Raw genomic sequence first — 22,327 nt, 5'->3', positions numbered from 1 at the left:
CAGAAATTATTCCAAATGAAAATTTCTGAATTGGACGAAAAATACCTTCACTGCTCTCAAATAAATATTTTATTTTCACCTACTCATATGACTGGTAGAATAATGATGGAATTCTAAACCTGGGGCAAATTATACTGGGTGATTCTAATAAAATAATTACTGAATTCTAAACCTGTGGTAAATTATACCAGGTGATTCCAGTAAAATAATTATTGAATTCTTAACCTGGGCTAAATTATACCGGGTGATTCTAGTAACGAATTTCACTTCGTTACACACCCCCCTTACTTCCCCAAAAAAAAACTATAGTTTTTTTTTAGTCACCACCTGCTACCTCGTTGTTCAGAAATCTATTGGCAGACGGCCAATATAACCCCTGGATGAATCTTCAATGACCAGCGATGGAGGTTCGTCGAGGTTCGCAGCAGCTCGCATTGGATTCCAATGGACTCGGGGTTGGGCTGGTCTGACCTCGCCTGCTGATTGCGGTTTTCTTCAGCTCGCGATGGCTTCTCTTGTCGCCTCGTTTGGACTCGACTATCTTGGGGGAACTCTTTCGGGCACAAGTATTCCCTGGACATTACCCCCTCGTAGTCTTGGCCAGTAGTCGAATGCTTCTACCACCAGCTCGTCTAGGCGTTCTAACATGGAATCCACCAGCCTGACATTGAATAGGTCCTACTACTTTTAGACATCTCTATTCTGAAACATAAAAGGATTAGCGACCATTCGTATGGATCCCCCACGACCAACGACTACCCACTTCGGACTCCAACATAAGGACATCTTGATGGACGGCCTCACACTCTGGGAGTCCAAATTCGCATTGTGGTCACATCTACAGAAGAGGCGGATGATGTGACCGCCAAAGATCGGGGCTTCTCAGAAAACGAGCGGCTAACACGGTTACACCTTATTGGCATACTCTCCATCTAGCTCATCCTCGTGGAACGGTTTCAAATCTTTCACGTGGATATGACGGAGGCATTTACCCGACCCGCTTTTCAAGTCGTAAACCACTGGAGATATGACCTTGGTAACGGTATATGGACCAGAATATTTGGGCGCTAATTTAGATGCAAAGCCTCCTGCCGCCGAAGACAACGGATGTTCCCGGCGTAAAACTTTGTCACCTACCCGGCACGACCACGCTCTCCTCCGGAGATTATAATACTGACTCTGTTGGTTGAATGCACGAGCCAGCTGGAGTCTAACAAACTCCCGGGTCTCTTGGAGTCGCTTGATGCGATTTGCGTATTGGTCTACCCCTTGGACCTGTGGTTCCTCCGTTGATTTCTCTGCGTCACCTTTGGTTCCTGATGTCCGACGGTTCATTTCTGGGGAGTGGACCTCCCGACCGAAATTCAGGAACGCCGGTGTGAATCCGGTGGACTCATGTTTGGCAGAGTTCAACGCGAAAGCCAGTTCTCCAACTCGCTCATCCCAGGAGCGATGATCCTGCTCGCAGAATTGTGCTATCATGGTTTTGATGGTCCGGTTAGCTCTTTCTACGGGGTTGCACTGCGGCGAATAGACCGGAGCAAACCTATGTTGGATACCCAAACTCTTCAGGTTTTCCCTAAATAGACGTCCATCGTATTGAGAACCATTGTCGCTAATTACGGTCTTTGGACATCCAAATTTCAGCAATACTAGATCGTAAAACGCCTGGAACACACCTTTACCCGTGGCTGCCCGGAGTGGTTTGCATTCGATCCACTTCGAGAAACGGTCCTGGAACATCACGAGGAAAGTATTACCCCTTTTGGAACGAGGTAATGGGCCTATTAGATCCGTGCAGACCGTATGCCATGGTTCGGTGATGTGGTACGGTTGCATTTTCCCTGGGGGTTTCTGTTGGCAAACCTTGTACCTCTGGCATTGCTTGCACCTTCGAACGTATTGGGCTGCTTCACGGAACATCCCAGGCCAATAGTAGCTTTGGGCCACTCGAGATATGGTCTTTGCGATTCCCAAGTGACCAGCTACCGGCTCATCATGGTTCTCCCGCAGTATCAACTGCCGATCCTCTGTCGGGATGCACAGTTTCCACGGTGTTCCCATCTCCGTTTCCGTGAAGTCGTCGGCGCTCCAAAAATGTCGGTATAACCTTCCCTCCTGTATCCGGTAATCTGGAACATCCGCAGGCTTCTTCGAGACCTCCTGGTATTTCCTAGTATGCCACGGGCATCGGGTCGTGTTCTTGACCACACAGACCTGCTCCTCTGACGGCAACGGATCCCTGGACAAGGCATCTGCCACTCGGTTCAGGGCGCCCTTTCTATATTTGATCTCAAAATCATATTGTTGTAGAAAGACACACCACCTTGCAATCCGGCCTGAGGGAGATTTTATCGATCGTAACCAGCGCAAACTCATGTGATCAGTGATCACGGTAAAATGATACCCTTCCAGATACGGCCTCATTTTGTCTATGGCCCATACGATTGCCAAGCATTCCTTTTCGGTCACCGAATAGTTCTTTTCGGCACCATTTAGGGTACGGCTGGCGTAGGCTATAACTCGTTCGCGTCCTTCCTGGATCTGCGTTAAGGCAGCCCCGAGCCCGCTCTCGGATGCATCAGTCTGCAACGTAAACGGCTGGGAGAAATCCGGACAGGCTAACACTGGTGATTCAGTGAGTTTCTCCTTCAGCGTATCGAACGCTCGCTGTTGCTCCATTTCCCACTTCCATCTTTGCTTTTTCTTCAGCAATAATGTGAGTGGCGTAACTATTTTTGTGAAGTCATCCACAAATCTTCGGTACCAGCTCGCCACTCCCAGAAATCGGCGAAGTTCTCGTACGGTCTTCGGCGGCTTCATCGAATTTATGGCAGCAATCTTGTCCGGATCCGTCGCAATCCCTTCTTCGGTTATCACATGACCCAAGTATTTCAGGGAACTCCTCACGAACTCACATTTATCTGGATTGATCTTGAGGTTTGCTTCTCTGAGACGGCGAAACACTAACTTTAAGTTAGCCAGGTGCTCCTCAAACGTTTCTCCCAAGACCACTATGTCGTCCAGATATGCGAAGGCAATTGGGTCCAACTCAGGACCTATGACACGGTCCAAGAGTCTCTGGAACGTCGCACCGGCGGAATGAAGACCAAACGGCATCACTTTGAATTGAAACAGACCTCTTCCCGACACAGCAAAAGCAGTGATGGGCTTACTCTCCTCCGTGAGAGGAATCTGCCAATATCCTTGTTTCAAATCCAACGTAGAGATGTACTTTGCTCGCCTCAGTTTGTCCAATATCCCAGCAATGTATGGCAAAGGGTATGCGTCTTTGACCGAGACCTCGTTTACTGCTCGGAAGTCGATGCAGAATCTGGGGTTCCCATTAGCCTTCTTTACGATAACGACACAGGAGCTCCACGGTGATTTTGACGGTTCTATAATGTCCTCTTCCAACATTCGGTCCACTTCCTGGTCTATTATCTCCTGCATTTTGGGGTTACATGGTCGGTATCTCTGCTTGATAGGCTCGGTCCCGGGCTTCACCTTGATCTCGTGTTGCGCCATTTTCGTCGGTCCTCGTATCTGTTCGAAGACTGTAAGTTCTTTCTCCAGGAACTTCTGAAGGACGCTTTCTTCCTGACGATCTAAAGAACTAATCGACGTGTTGTGTGGCGTAGAGATCGGCGAAACGGCTTTCTTTAGCAACTTGCCCTTGAGGAAGCACTGCGAGGTACGGAAATCAATCTTGAAATCGTGCGAAGCCAGCAGGTCCATTCCTAGAACCAGATCCATCGGTAGATGGGGCACCAAATAGAGTCGAGATTTGATCTCCTCCTCCCCAAACCGTATTATGGGCTCGTACATCTTTTTCACTGTGATTGAACTTCCGTCGGCCACTGTGGCCACCATATCTGCGATCTCCGACGGAAAAACTCTCATCCTCCTGCATGCCTCTGCTGCCTTTTTGCTCAAAAAGGACTTAGACGCACCAGTGTCTAGCAGGGCTGCCACTGATTGTTTTCCGATGTGGACAGCGACTATTGGCCGGTTATCCTGCGTGTACGCTGACTGCTTGATTGGGGATGCCATGGAACGGAACTGTCTCTTCCCCGCGGGGCAGCTCCGCTCTAGTTTTCCGAACATCGGCAATCCCTGGACATCACGCCTTGCTTCCCACATCGGGAACAAAACAGCCTCGGAGTTGATTGACACTCCCTTCTCAAGTGTCCGACCTTACCACAACGCCAGCATTGAAGTTCTCGGAGCCTGGTGTCTTCGAACCGAACGACCTTGGCATCACGGGGTGGTGGGCCTCCAGGTTTGACTCCAACGGATGTAGACTCCCTCTTTGGTGTTTCATTCCGGGCCTTAGGCGTCGACTTTGGTACATTTTCCGGTGGCTTCATTTCTTCCGGCCTCTTGGACGGTGGAAACTCGACGGTCAAGGTCTGTGGAGGTTTTCGGCGAGGTCTTTCATATACCAGGTGTGGATCATCGATTAGACCTTTATGGGCTGGAGGTGGAGTGTATTGGTCCGCATGCCACTGAACCAACTCAAACACCTTTTCTTTGGACAACAGCTGGGCATAATTGTTGATCTCTTGAAAAGCCAGTGCTTTCTGCAGGGTCGGCAACAGACGCTTCCTGATCATATTCACCTGTTCTTCTTCAGGAGGTCGCTTTGTAGTCAACTTCAAGAACAGGTTCTGCATCCTTGTGACGAACATCAACAGCTTTTCGTCCTCCCCCTGAGTTCGTTTCCTGATTTCCTCTAGAAGCGTTTCCTCGTAGTCGAGGGGGAGGAAAGCCTCACGCAGTTGCTCCTTGAAGTCTTCCCAACCTCTGAATGTACCTCTCCTGGGAATATACCAATCCCTGGCATCCTTCCGTAGTAACTCGAAGATAGATTCGAAGAGGTACTGTCGAGTAACCTTGCGAGATTCGGCTAGATGTTCGACCTCCTGCAGGAATGCATTAACGCTGGTTGATCCATCGAATTGTATATTCCACTTATAAACAGGTACGGCTGGCTGGTTAAATGATCTATCCATTCCAGTCCTGTTGTCCTGTCCTGTTCTGCCTCGCTCCAAACTATCTGATCTGCCTAGATCAGCTTGACCTCCCGTAGCCGTCGTGTGGGCTACATCCTCCTCGGTATCTCTCGAATCCTCGGGTACCAAAAATGGGAACGAAATTCTCCGAGTCGACTCAGCCACCACCGGCCTATTCCCTCGCATGAGCGGTCCAGAAGTTTCATCTGTTCTCCAGGGACTAGTGAAGTTTAATCGTCGACGGACAGCTTCACAAGCCCTGTTGTGTAACCGCCGGAAGAAATTCAATGAGAAACCTCCCTCGCTATTTTCCTGCTGCAAAATCTGCGTTTGGTCTCCCTTGAAGGTGCCTCCGTTATCAGCACCGGTGGTTTGTTGGTCTTCCATGGGAGAATCCTCGAAGAAGATAAGACTTACTTCTCTTTCCGGTTGAGATGCTTCACCCAGCTCAGGGTTTTCCGAAACATCCCTCAACCCATTCCGGGCAACTTTTGCTTTGGCCAAGACCACGGCATCCACCAGCATCTCGTCTGTTTGTTTCCATAACTCAGACAGCTCGTCGGCCTTGGCCTGTTCCTCCATCGTAGTCGGTCTCACCAGGCTGAGACGGTTCTGTAGGTGTATGAGTCTACTCCTGATACGTGGCTCCTCATTCGCGGTGTTCTCCTCGTCAAAAGCTTGAACATGTTCCACCAAGCTTCTCAGGATTCGACTGGCATCGTTCAGTTCCTCCTCGGTGTCTCTTTCCATGGGACAGAACTGTACATCCTGTGCCAACACCTTCCTTAGTTCCTTTCGGTTTTCCTGTACGGTTCTGCCGGCTCTACGGCCACGAGCCTCCAGCTCCCATCTCAACTCTTCCGCTCTCAATCTGTTCACCTCCATTATCCTCTGAAAAATATTCTACACAAAAAATACTCTAAAGGGCTCTTCTGTCAGTCCTATAGCAAAAAAAAATCAGGTCCCTGCTCGGGCGCCAATTTGTGACGGCGACTTTCTTCGGATTGATGATTGTTTACTATTTCTCTCCTAAATTACCTCGGGCGCCAATTGCGATAGGTTTTATAAGGTCGCAATTCCTTACGTCGCTCACTATTATCGACCCTGGGTAGCTTTTAAACAGTTGGAGAAGGGTTCGATTCAATCTAAGGTAAGAGCGATTGACCAGTGGTGATTTATTTCGCTAAACGGCAGTAAATGTCTATGAGATAAATAAAAGACACCCTGACGAAACACACTATATTTAACAATATCCGTTCCCTTATGTACAACACCAAATTATATACAATACTATCCTATATATACAATAATGCAAAAGGCTACTAAACACCAAAAGCCAATATTTACAATGCAACACGGTACGGAACGAGAACTAAGCGAGGTGAGCAGGTGGCGTATATCAAGCAGCAGAAATGAGTAAGCAGTAAGCAAGCAAATTGAGCGATGATAAAAACGGTTAAGTGCGGACAAGCGTGGAAAGCATGCAGATTGGCGTGTGAAATGCACTCTAATAAGTCAGATGTGACTACCTATCCTGTGTTCCGTACGGTCCGGTTCGATACCTCTTTATTAGAAACAGCAAGCCTGAACAATATCTTCGAATCAGGTCTTGTATCGGCGCATCCACCAAAAATTGATATTAAGTCAGACTGGGCAGGGTGACTCACCGAAATGACCACGGTGATCAGTGAATCGGAAATACGCGACCCCTCTCCACAAGATAAGGAATTCCGTCTGGTGGTCCCAAATAAGAGTTGCTCGCAATAAGGGACCCGACACACGGATTCCACTTGAGAAAGTTGGGTCTTAGAAACAGATTTCAATCAGGGTACTTGTCGGCGCATCCACCAAAATAAATCTCAGGTCGGACTGGGCAGGGTGACTCACCGAAATGACCACGGTGATCCGTGAATCGGAAATAAGCGACCCCGCTCCACAGGATAAGGAATTCTGTCTGGTGGTCCCAAATAAGAGTTGCTCGCAATAAGGGACCCGACACACAGATTCCACCTGAGAAAGTTAGGTCTTAGAAACAGATTTCAATCAGGGTATTTGTCGGCGCATCCACCAAAATAAATCTAAGAAATAAATTTCGTTCGGGGTATACTCTGGCGCATCCACCAATTCCAGACTCGAGTCAGACTGGACAGGGTAATTCGCCGAAAAGGCTGCTGTGATCCGGAGATCGGAATTAAGCGACCCCTCTCCCCAAGATAAGGAGTTATGCCTGGTAGTTCCAAATAAGAGTTGCTCGCGATAAGGAACCGGACAGACAAACTCCACTTGAGAAAGAAAGATCTAAGAAATAAATTTCACTCAGGGTATACTTCGGCGCATCCACCAATTCACGACTCGAGTCAGACCGGACAGGGTAATTAGCCCAAAACACCGCGGTGATCCGGAGATCGGAAATTAGCGACCCCTCTCCTCAAGATAAGGAGTTCTGCCTGGTAGTTCCAAATAAGAGTTGCTCGCAATAAGGAACCGGACAGACAAACTCCACTTGAGAAAGAAAGATCTAAGAAAGAATTTCGTTCAGGGTATACTTTGGCGCATCCACCAATTCACGACTCGAGTCAGATCGGACAGGGTAATTAGCCCAAAACACCGCGGTGATCCGGAGATCGGAAATTAGCGACCCCTCTCCTCAAGATGAGGAGTTCTGCCTGGTAGTTCCAAATAAGAGTTGCTCGCAATAAGGAACCGGACAGACAAACTCCACTTGAGAAAGAAAGACCTAAGAAATAAATTTCGCTCAGGGTTTACTCCGGCGCATCCACCAATTCACGACTCGAGTCAGACCGGACAGGGTAATTAGCCCAAAAGACCACGGTGATCCAGAGATCGGAAATTAGCGACCCCTCTCCTCAAGATAAGGAGTTTTGCCTGGTAGTTCCAAATAAGAGTTGCTCGCAATAAGGAACCGAACAGACAAACTCCACTTGAGAAAGAAAGATCAAAGAAATAAATTTCACTTACGGTATACCTCGGCGCATCCACCAATTAACGACTCGAGTCGGACCGGACAGGATAATTATCCTTAAAGACCGCAGTGATCCGGAGATCGGAAATAAACGACCCCTCTCCCCAAGATAAGGAGTCTTGCCTGGTAGTTCCAAATAAGAGTTGCTCGCAATAAGGAACCGAACAGACAAACTCCACTTGAGAAAGAAAGATCTTAGAAATAAAATAAATTACAAATAAATCACACTCGGAAAGTATCGATGGAACACAGGAAAGTCACCGATAATACAGACAGGAATAAAACGGTTCTTACCAATCCTAAGAATTTCCCACTTCACTACACGAACTCAAATTCTTTTCGTGTACGGGCTAAGTGTCAAATTCACGAATATAAAATACGGCACTAAAACGTCCAACGTTCAAAAGAAAAATTGCAAACTAAAAATTTAACTCTAAATTGTTACTCATGAAAATCCGCTCAATAACTATGAAAATATATAGCTCGAAGACGCCGACAGGAGTAAATCGGAAAATATCTTGATACTTCGAAGACACCGGCGAGACTAATTGGAAAAATATCTTTCTACTTCGAAGACACCGACAAGAATAATTGGAAAAATTTCGAGTCTCAAAATCGGCAATGTGAATATGAAAAACAATCGACAACATGTAAAAAAGAACATATTGAAGAGATAACGCCTGTAGCGGTGTCGCACGGAAGTTTTTATACATAGACTGATATTTTAAATTGCATCGTTATATTTTCATGAAATAAATAAATCAGAAATTATTCCAAATGAAAATTTCTGAATTGGACGAAAAATACCTTCACTGCTCTCAAATAAATATTTTATTTTCACCTACTCATATGACTGGTAGAATAATGATGGAATTCTAAACCTGGGGCAAATTATACTGGGTGATTCTAATAAAATAATTACTGAATTCTAAACCTGTGGTAAATTATACCAGGTGATTCCAGTAAAATAATTATTGAATTCTTAACCTGGGCTAAATTATACCGGGTGATTCTAGTAACGAATTTCACTTCGTTACAAGCCGGGTATCTTTATATTATCGGATAGCTGGAACGGCCTACTCAGTTTCAAGAACCAGAGCAAGGCAAATTCGGTTTAATTTCTCGCTTACGGGGTGAAAAATGGAACACTCATAATCTCACAGTCTCTTTACATGAATACTTTGGTAGTATATGGATATGAAGAGTTGAAGTCTACTGTAAGATACTGTTGTGAAATTTTGAAAAAAAAAGTAAATCGTCAAATATCTTCACTAATATGAAAGAAAATAATTCAATTGGAGCTCCTGACTTCGCGTCACTACTTTTTTATTTATTTTTCCGATATTCTTTTTTCCTTGCAAAGATTAAAATTTGTTATCAATTAATTGACAACATGGTATACTTTTTCCTTCACAATATAATATATCTTTCTTATGATATATTCGTTTTTTTTTGTATTGGAATACAATTCCAATTCGAAAAATGACAAAATAGTAATAATCAACCGAACGAAAATTAAAAATAAACATTACTGTATAAATTGAGTAAACGGTCAACAAATTGAACTAAACCTTATAGTATATTTATTTTACAAATTTGCATTTTAGGAACCGAAGGCTAACTGGAAAAATATGTTTCTCTGGTATGAATTTACAGAGCTAGCAATGCTAGCATTCATAATAGGTATTCATGGATCTTCTCTATCACTTTTCTGTGAAATAGATATACAAATCAACATTTACAATTGAAATGACAATTTGTGAGAGTTCAATTTCATCTTTTGGTTGATGTTGACACTGATTAATAAATGAATACTTCAAATTATGACTTACAATTATAATCAAACTGCTCTGATGTTATAATTCAAAGTGATCATTTATTGAGTAAGAGTGAAATATGATAAATGTTGAGGTCATGTCCATTTCCATTCTTCGGCCTCATATAAGTTTATAAAATTGACAGAAATTGTTATCGAAGTATGCGGTTCAAAATAAATATACAACGGATCTATCAAAATTTCAAAAAGCTGGAGTGTCCCAAACGAAAGTCACGATATAATATATTTCTCTAACGACGCAACTCGGATAAAAATAGCTATCTTCACGCCGGTGAATTTGATGCATTAAAATTCTGGCATAACAATGAATCTGATATTCTAAAATAAATTGCTCTCAAATATTTTATTATCTTCCCTGCAGAGAGAATCTATTTCAAAATGAGCAAAGAAGACTATGAAATATTCCAAAATTATTATTTCATTGAATTTTAAATATTGGCACTTATAAATCAATATGTTTCCCCTATAAGTAATTATATGGAAATAAATTTGTTGGTTGCTGGCCTTGAAATTTTTGATCTGCTATACTAACTGAATATTAAATATTCGAGAGAAAACATCTGGTTGAGTAATTTCTTTTTATATTGAGAATAAGAATGATATTGGATCTTGTAGGAATTTTCACATTTTTTGGCTATGAGGAAAACTGTAATTTGATCGATACAATAAAAATTATTATTATATAAATTCTTTCCAGAAAGAGCAAAACAAATTTTTCCTACTAGAGTTTCGAAAGTATTACGCATTAAAGTTTGGAAAGTAGTACTTTTCCAAATTCGTGCGGAAAAAAGCCCTGCTATTTCCTTTCCATATGCATATGTGGAAGTTTGTGGCACGAGCCTGAAAGGCGAGTTCTGCAAACACACGAGCGAGAAAAGGACTTTCTCCACATGTTGCACACTATACTTTTCCTACAACTGCACAAATTTCAATAATTCAAGTAATGGACTTGATTCAAATCAAAATGGCCTTCGTTGACAGTATGTGCTAATTTATTGCGTTTCCATAAAAACTACTCATTGGTCTACCAAGCGAGGTGTGGGCAAAGTGCCGTGAGAAATATAATATTTCTCACAGTATGAGCAATACATAGTTTTGAAATTGAGTAAGCTATGAAGAATACACTACTTTTCATAGCAGTTGTAGGAAAATAACTATTTTCAATTTCAAACAATGGAGCATACATGCTTCATTGTTCAAAATTATTATTATAGATAATATATAGATATTAGATATCGATACGTTAAGAGTTATAAGAAAACAATATCACTACGGCTTTCAGAGGGTTGAAATTTTGCGTGAAAAAAATATCCTTTTTCGGCAACCGTCCGGGAAGTGCTCACTTCCCGGACGCTTTTTCTCTGAGAAAGTAGCATTTCCCGGCCTAGTCCGGAAAGTACGTACTTCCCGGACTAGGCCGGAAAAGAATCATAGAATCCATAGCAACCGAGATAACGGCTGACAGTTCATATGAAATTAGTTGTCAAAAATTTGCATGTTTTTTGATCGCAATCGCAATAAAATATGGAAAGCAGCAGCGATGGTGTCATTTTACATGGTTGCCGAAAAAATATTGTACGCAACACGCCCGAAAATGGTTTTTTTGGACTCACAGACTTCCAGGACTCGCTTACGCTCGTCCTGGAATTTTGTCTATTCGTCCAAAAAAACCCTATTTTCCGGACTTGTTACGTAAATTACTATTTCAAGTTTTGTACAAAATTTCATGTGGATAGTGCTACCACAACCATAGTTATCGGAGTTTTCTGACACTTCTATTGAATACTCTCCAAGAACACGTCTGACTATCAGATGACAATTATAGTTTTGTGTAATAAAAAGGACAGCGTACTTTACAGTTTGGAACAGATCATAAATGACTTTACGAACTTTTTTTAGGCTATTGCACATATAACATAAGTCAGGATTAGAAACTTTTTTTTCAGCCGTAATATCGAACCTTTGTTCCTGATGGCAATATGAAGCTCCATATCTTTTGTTCCAGGGTAGGCTCGTCGGCCAAAGCTAAGTATTTCATCGCTGTGAGGTGACCAACATTCGATAAAGTGGCGGCGGATAAAGGCGGGACCACGGGGTCGACAGCGGCATGCACAGCGCATCGACAGCAGATCGAAGTTCTTGGCGTATACCTCCTGATGAAACGCTTCAGGTGGCCGACCCGAAGGCCAAAAAGGCCGAGGTAGGTGATGAAGAGGTCAGTACTCGATTACAGGTACCACTGCACCCCGGCAAGTTAGTTCCTGGTTATGGTATTTATACTTTTCTATTTCTTAATTTTCTTGATTTCGTCCTGCTGTTCCGAACTTTAACTGCAGCGAATGTTATAAGGATTTCTGAAGAGATTTTTTTTTAAATCTTGAATATATGGTGTTTTATCTGTTGGAGTGGATTAAAAGAACACATACGATAAAATGTATATGAAAATCTGCTGTCTCCCAATAGATGAACCTATTCTAGTAGGATTAGTAGGAACATGAAAGATAACTGAAAGGCGATTAATGCTTTAAGATTTCAAAAAGATACGCACAGCGAAAACGATTTCTTCATTCGAAAAACCCACTCTTTCCGATAATGCTTCAAGAATTATATGAAATTTTACCCTGAATTGAGGATTGTTTTAGAAAAATTGATAGAAGTTATTTATTGAAAAAAAAAGAAAAAGAAATATCCACAAGTTGTCAAATTCTAAAATCTTACTCGATAACAACACTTCTCTCAATAAGTCTCAGGCCTAACTTTTAAAAACACATTCCTTTCAAATTTCACTATATTCGTCAACAAAAGTTACAATATTCACCTCAAAGAATGATACATGTACTCCGATGCCCCTCTAACCTCGCAATACCTTTTCTGTGAAAAGATTCGTTTTTGCTTTTGTAATTCTTCATTAAAAGGGATTACCACCACGTGGCTTTCCGCGTACCAGTAAAACTTTTATACCCATTCATTTCTCCTCTGGCGGTCCTGCGAAGACCAAACTTTGTACGGTATACGGTACTTTCCCTTCATCTTCTATCTCTTTTCGAAGCAAAAAAGTAGAGGGCATCACTGTTCGACGGTCAATTATTTTTTCACAAAATTATGGTTTTTGCTGTTTTGTAATGATTTCTGGTAAGATTTTTTTTCACGAAGATTTTGAAAATATATCAGTGCTTCGTATATTGTACATATTATCAATTCTTCTGAGAAAAACGAGAAGTTGCAAAATTTTTTTTTCATTCGCAAATTGAAAATATTTACTTTCTACAATGTAGATTGTTCTTCAAGTGAATTATTTGGAAACTCTATAAAAATCAGTGATTTGTAAGATGAAATATCTCCAATTTACGTACGAAACCTGCCTTGGAAAAACTGGTCATACTTTGAAGTGATCCTCGAATCGATCCAATTCTTTACTTCTTCATGAAACATAAAGTGCTATTCAGCCAGGCCGTGTGCCATTTATCGAAACAAGTCCGAGGGAGCAACGTCAGGAGAATACGGCGGGTGTGGTAGGATTTCCCATTTCAACGTTTCCAAGTATGTTTTGACCACTTTCGCAACAGAGGGTGGAGAATTGTAATGCTGTAAAATCACTTTATCATGTCTCTCGTTGTATTGCGTTGATGCTCGGCTTAAACGCATTAATTGTGTTTGATAACGATCGCCTGTGATTGTTTCAGCCGGTTTAAACAACTCATAATACACCTTGCCATACTGGTCCCACCAAATACTGAGCATGACCTTGGAACCGTGAATATTCGTTTTGCCAGTCGTCGTGGAAGTATGGCCGGTATATCCCCATGATTTTTCGCACTGGGGATCATCGTTATGAACCTATTTTTCGTCTCCAGTCTCAATGCGATGCAGAAATCCCTTACGTCTTTGCCTCACAAGCAGCTGGTTACAAGCAAACAAACGCCGTTCAACATCTCTTGGTTTCTGGATCCTTTCCATGACTTTCAGGCGTTTCGAAATTGTTTGTTGAGTCACTCACAAAATGATCCTGCCAATTCTTGTTGCGTTTGACAGGAGTCCTGATGAAGTAATGCCTCTGCTTCTTCGAAAACCTTATCTCTTCCGCCATGCTGGTCTTCGACGTTTTCGAAACGTTGAAACCACTCTGAAACGTTCTTTCACAAATAGCGGTATTGTCATAGGTATATGAGAGCATTCGGTGAGCATCAGCCTCAGATTTCTTCATATTAAAGTAGAAAATTAAAATCTCCTGCAAATGACGAGAATTTGGCTCGTAAGCTGACATGTTTAATCGAGAATAACTTTATGATGCAGACACAAATCGACTAATATTTTGATGGCGTTATGTTCAAAAGTATGACAGCTACGATGTATTTATTCCGATTACCACTTACCGCTACATCCATCTATTACAAAGCGGTGAAAGACAAGTTGTACACTCCTTCCTGTGTAGCGATCGTCTGATATCGATTTTCAGGTTTGAATCCTTTCAAACCTTAAAATCGATATCAGACGATCGAAGAGCTGAAGCTTACGTGGATATGATTACACACTTTTAGTTAAGATCTTTCGGCTTTTTCAAAAAACAAAGAACCTCTTCGAAATTGAGATTGTTGGTTAGATCGACCGATCATTTACTCACACTACGATCGTCGGAGCGAAAAAAAAGATCTGTAAAAACTAAGTTCTAATCGACAGATCGCCGTTTAGTCAGTAGAGCAGATCATTTTGAATTTCCCTTCCATCCACACTAAAACCTGAGATCATGGCCATTCAAATGCAATAAAATTAATGAATTAATCTACTAATTGATAATTGTTTCACTCCAATGGACTCCAGATATTCTCTGTTGAAAATTTCATAAAAATTAAATGGTTAATGGAATGAATATTTCGCGATTTGGATTTCAAATTATTTCATCTGAAAAACTGAAGCGAACTAATAATCCACAATAGCGATATTGGGAAAACACTACTACATTTCTATTAGCAATTTGAAAAAGCAATATTCAGGAATATCGGTATCGTTCGAATTCAATGGAGAAATATTTCACATGCTACAGAAGCAATCGAAAGCATTCAATTCGATGCGATAAACGTGACCATTTTCCCTTCAGTATAAAAATCGGTTTTTCCCATATTCAGGTTCCGTTCCTATATCGAGGAATGATGCAGATTCTGTATATTTTCGATTGAATTTAGAATTGGATCGATAATATTCGAATAATATCTCAACACTTTTATTTTTGACAGAAAGATATGCTATTCTTGATGATAACCTTCATTTTGTCTGAATAACAGGAACTAGATCATACCGATAGCGTCCTCTTTTGTTTCGCAGATAACATTGAGATTCCTTGAATAAGCAATAAAGAACTCGAAAGAGTGGCTGTCTGCTGAGTTGGAAATTCTTGTAGAGAAAATGGCAATATAAGTGGAGTGGGAAAATAATCTGATGTTTTCTGTGAAAATCTTATTGAAGTATTTTTCGATAAGTATTGTCGAAGTAATAAAAAGGAACACGCCAAGATATAGAACTCATCCTTATCATTAGATACGTTGATGAAACTCTCAAATTGAAACGTCTTGATTGAAAAAATTCTTTCCGAAAGAGATTGGATGAAGTACTTTCACAATAAGAATAGCAATACGCTGCAGATAAGTTCGAATAGCAGGATTGGACTTTTAATATTAATTAGTTATTAGTGAAATAGTGCATTATGGACTGGTCTAGTGGTATGATAATTAAAGAGGAATGAGTACTGACTTAGTTTTAGTATCTTTCTTAGAATAACATATCTATCTTATATACAGATTTGCAATATGACCACTACAGAAATCATATTATTAAACACATATATTTTTTGAACTTCCAAATCTTTTGTTGTAAGCTTTTATTTGAAATCTGTATATCAATGAATATGAAATAATGATCATTTCAATGTCTTTTATAATGATTTCAGTCGGAAATTCGAATTTGGATACCTTTTGAACAAACAGCTCATTATTAATTCTTGGTATATTGACATTGAAATTACAGTTTTATATTAGATGTTCTCATGACCCAAACTAGAAACAAGCGCAGCAAAATGGGGCATTTGTTGTTAAATCAGTGGCATAAATTCATGAATTAATTTTTAATGGTCATAATTTCATATCAATAATATTGTTCATGTACAAGATCAATCAAATCATTTGGAAAAGCATTAGCGAAAACGATTTTTCAATAAATGTCTATGAGGAACTTTGAATTATCTTGTACCAGTTAATATATCTATTAATATTTTGTTGATAAAGTATTATCAAGGTGCACAAATTTAGGAAATATATAATTTTGCATTGAACTGTAGATAGTTTCACAGTCGAAATAGAGTTACTTTCCTAGAAAAAGTATTTATCTGATAATTAGATAATCGTTCACTTCATTTTAAAATAGTTATTTTGCACCTTTCTTAGTTTTATTTCAAGTAAAGCTAGTTCTAGCCGAAGATTTGGTGAAATCGATTAAATTTTGTTATTGAATACTTAATTAATTGGTCCTTCGGAATACAAATCTGAAATCAATCAGGTTTGAAAGTAATGACTCCCTGATTTCTAGAAATGATCTATATTCATATAATTTTCGATACCATAAAATAATAAATCATTACCTATGTGAGTGTAGTCTACGAAAAAGCATCGAACCTATTTTTATGATTCATTACTTTTATTTTCAGAACTTTTCAATATCAAATTATTTGTGGGCTTCTCAAAATCAAGTCAATTTTTATGATATGAGTATAGTAAGGCAACGCCCTTACCGCCCTAATCAAAATATGTATAGTATATACAGTCACTTGGAGGAAGCTGAATATTTCGATTATACAAGGGTTGTCCAAGTTTCTAGAAATTCTCATGGGGCCAGTGAATTTATTGATGAATGATAAATATATACTTTTGATGAATAATAAATATATACTTTTTTTTTCTTGTCGTGAATATACGTGAATGTACTGATTATGAGCGTCAGCGGGACCTCATCACTGATTTTTTTCAACTCAGCTTCAAACCCTCATTGATTTAAGTCATTTTTGTTAATTTTTTTTTTCTCTATCTCTTTTGTTTTTATTATTCTCCAGCCCAGAAATACTCAAAATTTTATAATTCATTTAAACACTTCCTCAAGAATTTCAGTTTTATTTCAGATTCAAATTTGTGTTGTTCATATTTCGATCTAAGTTTTTGTTTTTCATTTGAATTAATATTTCAAAATGCAGAAAGGATTTTATACAGCGCATGTTAATATTTGCTCCATAATGGCACATCTAACCGAGTTTTTTGATATTGTGAGAAGAGAATCATTTCATGTGGTAGGGATAACTGAAACTTGGCTCAGACCAGGTATTGAATCTGACATACTTCAGATTGATGGGTATAAATTCGTACGGCGGGATAGATTTTGTAGAAGAGGTGGTGGTCTTGGGGTGTATGTAAAATCTCATTTAAAATTCGATATTATCCAAACTTCTGATGAAATTGAACAGTTGTGGATAAAGATTTTCTTAGATGACTGCACGGTTGCATTTGGTATAGTTTATAAGCCTCCAGAGCAGTCTTACGTAGATTTTTTTTTCAAAATTTGAGGCAACTGCATCTGAGATAATGTTTCAAGTCGAGCAGGTTATTTGTGTGGGTGATTTCAATATAGATCTTATGCGGCCAGAAGCACCTAACTCTCGTTATGCATATAAAATTTTTGAAGGGTTAGACCTTAAACAGTTAATAAATGAACCCACTCGCCTCACAGACAATTCTGCAATAATGATTGACTTAATTCTTTCTAACGATCATATCGGGACGATATCTAGTGGAACAATTCCTGATAGAATAGCAGACCACCAACTCGTTTTCAGTAAGTTTAAAATAAACACCTCCAAGGGCTCCCAGGTTTTCAAAATCATCCGCGATTATAAAGAAATCAATATTGTTAATTTCGAAAATCAACTTGAATCGATTCCGTGGCGTATGATATCAATGATGTTGATAAGAAAGTAGAGTTTATCACAGATAATATTAGAGCAGTCTTGAATATACACACTCCTGAGAGATTAGTACGTATTTCTAAAAAAAATGCCCCTTGGTTGACAACCCAGATACGCAAAATGTTGGCTGATAGAGACAAATTCAAGAGAATTTATAGGAAAAACCGAAATTCGAGCGATCTTATTACATACAAGCGCCTAAGAAATCAAGTGACATACGCATTGGAGAGAGAAAAAAAAGATTAATTCAGTCGTCAGTTCTCACAGTCAGACAGATGGAAATCATTGAAACTTCTTAAGATAAAAAAGAAAGGGAGTGCACAGGATTTGCCAGATCATATTAATGATCCTAATAAGATAAATAATTTCTTCGCAAATTATGGTGGCGATCTTCCTCTTGATCCGTCAATCTTGTCATACTATAGGTCTCGGCGTTTTGGTAGCAAAAGAGAATTTAATTTTTCGTCAGTTTCAGAAATTGATATCTTAAACATTATTGTAAAATTAAAGACTGGGGCTATGGGTTTTGATGGTATAAATCTCTTTACTCTAAATTTGTGCATTCCTTTTCAATTGCCTTATATCACACACGTTATTAATTTTTGTATTGGAAAATCTGTCTTTCCACGTGAGTGGAAGAAGGCTAAGATAATACCTGTGGCCAAGGTCACAAACCCTGAAGCATTCTGCGATCTTAGACCTATCAGTATTTTGCCGATTATGTCTAAGATTCTCGAAAAGGTTTTGGAGGCTCAACTTGTTGAGTATGTCTATGCTGAGAACGTTATTCCCCAACATCAGTCGGGATTCCGTACGGGTCATAGTTCCATGACCGCTTTGTCAAAAACTACTGATGAGATTTTCCATGCTTCTGATCAGGGTAAAACAACTGCCTTGATCCTTCTAGATTATTCAAGAGCATTTGATAGTCTTAATCACGAGCTTCTAGATGCTATTCTGGAATTTATCGGTATCTCTCCAAACAGCAGAAGACTAATAGCTAACTTCACTGGTGGGAGATGCCAAGCGGTTTTCATCAATGGTATTATATCTTCTTTTCTAGAACTCAATATATGTGAGCCAGTTCTCTCGCTGTTTTCTATCGTGTTTGTTTCATTATTCTTCTTCTTGCAGTGCATCTCCTATAGGAGGTTAGCTATCATCACAGCAATCCGGACCCTGTTGACTGCAGCCCTGAACAATTACACTACTACAGTTAAACCAGTCCCTCAGGTTCTTAAGCCAGGACATACGGGGTCTACCAATGTTCCTTCGTCCACTGATTTTTCCCTGGACTATCAGTTGGAGAAGTGTGTACTTTCTGCCTCTCATTATATGGCCCAGGTACAGAAGTTTTCGCTTTTCATTATTATGCTGATGATACTCAGATGTATTTGTCCTTTTCTCCATCAGAGTCTGATCAGGCAGTGGCGGCAATCAATTATGACCTCTCTTCCATCTCAGAATTTTCTAAGAAGCATTGCCTGAGGTTGAATATTTCTAAGTCTGCGATTATGGTATTTGGTGGTGGGCGATCTGACTTTGAGGATAATTATAGGAATTGCATAGTTGTCGATGGCGAACAAATTATGTTCCAGAAAAATATAAAGAGTTTGGGGCTCGTGATTGACCAAGACTTGAGATTCACGGATCATATAAATAAAAAATTACGAAGTGCATATATAAGTCTAAAATTAATTTATCAGAATAGGACTGTTTTGTCGCGTCCACTTAAGTCTATGCTATGTGATTCTTTGGTATTATCACAGCTTAACTACTGTGACACGATATATGGCCCATGTTTGACCAAAAGTGATGCTGTACGTGTGCAAAGGTTGCAGAATTCATGTTTAAGACTGATTTTTGGTGTGAGAAAGTTCGATCATATTAGTCATTATCTTAGGACAAATGGATGGTTGAACATGAGCGAGCGCAGATATTTGCATACAATCTGTTTTTTTCGGGAAATTTTTAAAACTAAAATTCCACTTTATCTTTATAATAAAATAACTTTCAGATCTGAAGTTCATGATGTCATTGTACGATCAAGAGGTAGACTATCGATACTGAAACATTCCCTGCGGCTGTTCGAGCGGTCCTTCTCATATCAAATTGTTAATCTTTTGAACAAACTGCCTTTTGACATTTTGGAAATTGGTTCACGGAGACGTTTCAAAGTAAAGATTTTTGAAAACCTCATTTCGTCCCCGCAATCTTTTATTTCCCTTTCTGCAAATTAGGTATAAGTAATTACAATGTTTTTTTTTTTGTTTGTTTCATTGGGCTGAGAGATTATTACTTTAGTTGAATTGTTTCAATCTGTATAGGTATATGATGTTTTTTTTGTGTATACATTTTTTTGTCTTTCATGGGTTAGGTGGAAGAGCAGACACTTCACTTGGAGTGAACTGAACCTCGCCCTTTGCCATATTAATCTACTATGATGTATTTTTTTTTCTCTGTCAACTGCAATAAAGACATATTATTATTATTATTATTGCCTAACAATACATTCAAATACACCCTTGTATTTAGCGGATTGCGGTATCCACTTCAAAGGGACATCTATGGCCAAGCGTTTTTATGGACAAGTTCAAGTGACTTTGGATATACTATATAACTTTTTGAAATTGGAATGGTTGGTACCGAATGGTAATCTCGAATCTCGATTCTGAGCAGTATATTATGACAATGTGAAGCATTAGCAACCAACAAAAATACGAACTCAGTGATTCCATTTTCAATAAGTTGTTCTGTAGCAAATAATTACTGTGGGAACATTGTAGTAACATAGCTACTACTGATTTTTCTCCTCATGAGAAGAACTTCTTTACATTTTGATTATTATGTACTCGTAATAATTTGAATAATCTATATAGAGGGTGTCCGGGAAAATGCGGGAAATCTCTCGGATTCAGATAAAACATAAAAAAATAAGATGACAAGTTCCCATCGATTTTTTTCCTAGCGGCCCTCCCTACGGAGATACGGACTAGGTTGTACAGGGTGGGCAAATAAGCGAGGTAAGAAGCTATATCTCAGGATCCACTCATCGTGGATTGTTTTGAAGTTCATACCTCTACCGCCATGGGGCGTAATAGCTATCTTCGAGTAGAAAAATGCATTTCACTCGAAAATGTTTCATATCAAGTTAGGAAAAAATATCATCACTGTAATCCTTGTAAAATTGTCGCTTTCGATTTTACGACATCAAATAAGGGTAGGGAAAAGGGAGATATTTGACTGATTGAAATGTCTGTAACTTCAGTTTGTCTCAACATTTTTGGGCAAATTAGATCTCGTTTGAGAGATAACATCTTGTTGATCAAGGAAAAAAATATACTCATGATGAATTTGTTTTAGCTGCTTCCAATAGGGGGCGCTAAGTCAAAAGTTCATTGTTTTGTTTTTCCTAAATTCCGAAATAAATGATAGAATTTTTTCAACAGAAATAGAAATTTAATTGAATTTGCATGAAACGACCTAAAGGTCGCAAAGCGATAGCTTCGGGCATTCTGGAGTTATGACCGAAAGAAAATATTCTTCAACAGATGCACTGAAAAACTAAAATGTCGTTTGAGGTTCCAAGGCCACGCATCCCAGAATTCAAGAAAACCGAATACGAAATTCCAATTCATTGTCTCACATGTTCAAACTGTCTTTCGTCTTGTTGCATACAATATTCCTATCACAGGAGAAATTATTCATATTTTTTTATATTTTTCTCATTATATAGGAATTGTTTTTCCTAAAGTCAAACTCGATCACAGGTGAGGTATCTAGATCGCTGGAGTCTGAATATATGATGTGGCATGATCAGATCCATTGAACCTCTTATTAGAAAACCCTATAAAGAAAGAAATAACCAAAGCTGAAAAAATTTAGAAATTATTCCACTGAAAACCATCAATTTTTCAATTCTTCAGATCATTCCTAAAGAACATAACGATATTTCATGCACATACTTCTCAAACAGAGAAAAATTTATAATCTTATGTAATTAGTTAACACAGAAATATCGCTATGTTCAAAGCATAAAAGTTTTGTTCATTCCATTGTTATGCAAAATGAAAAACCACGATTGAAAAAGACTGATATCCTGGAAACATAATACTTTTCCACATAAAAAATGTTCTCGGTATATTTTTTCCAGAATTCTGAAATTAATCACTGCACCGTGAATGGGAATATATTTTTACCAGAACGTCAGGAATAAATTACTGTAGAGTGGAAAGTTAACGATGAAATATTGCAGTTTCAACATGTGTGCTGTTTGATATTTCAGGTGGTTTGCACGTTTTCAAACAACCCCAGACAGAACTAGTTTATCACACAAGAATGAATGTTATGGAACGGCAGTACTTGGTTTTCGGTTTTGTGGTTTCAATTTTCGGCTGTGCTCGTATACAGGAATCAATATCGCTAATTGATATGTACATTTCCATCGGAATTGGATTGATGAATAGGTTGATTTATTGATATAATCTTTCAGG

The 22,327-nt window shown here is 39.5% G+C and overlaps 1 protein-coding gene across 6 annotated transcripts in view; it reads left to right on the top strand.

The window, feature by feature from the left end:
• LOC123679072 (dipeptidyl peptidase 4) overlaps positions 1 to 22,327 on the top strand; it is a 362,978-nt gene that overhangs the window by 105,272 nt on the left and 235,379 nt on the right. For 2 of the 6 annotated variants that reach the window (XM_045616439.1, XM_045616438.1), the window contains exon 2: positions 11,841 to 12,068. In XM_045616439.1, coding sequence (XP_045472395.1) covers positions 11,943 to 12,068 — 126 coding nt within the window. In that variant the 5' untranslated portion in view covers positions 11,841 to 11,942. Of the gene's footprint in view, positions 1 to 11,840; positions 12,106 to 22,327 lie in introns of those variants that run through there. The other 4 variants (XM_045616441.1, XM_045616443.1, XM_045616442.1 and 1 more) reach the window with 3 other exon arrangements.

Source organism: Harmonia axyridis, chromosome 4 (genome assembly GCF_914767665.1).
Source record: "Harmonia axyridis chromosome 4, icHarAxyr1.1, whole genome shotgun sequence".
Lineage (NCBI taxonomy): Eukaryota > Metazoa > Arthropoda > Insecta > Coleoptera > Coccinellidae > Harmonia > Harmonia axyridis.
The sequence above is the reverse complement of the archived record's forward strand: the minus strand, read 5'-3'. Positions and strand labels throughout refer to the sequence as shown.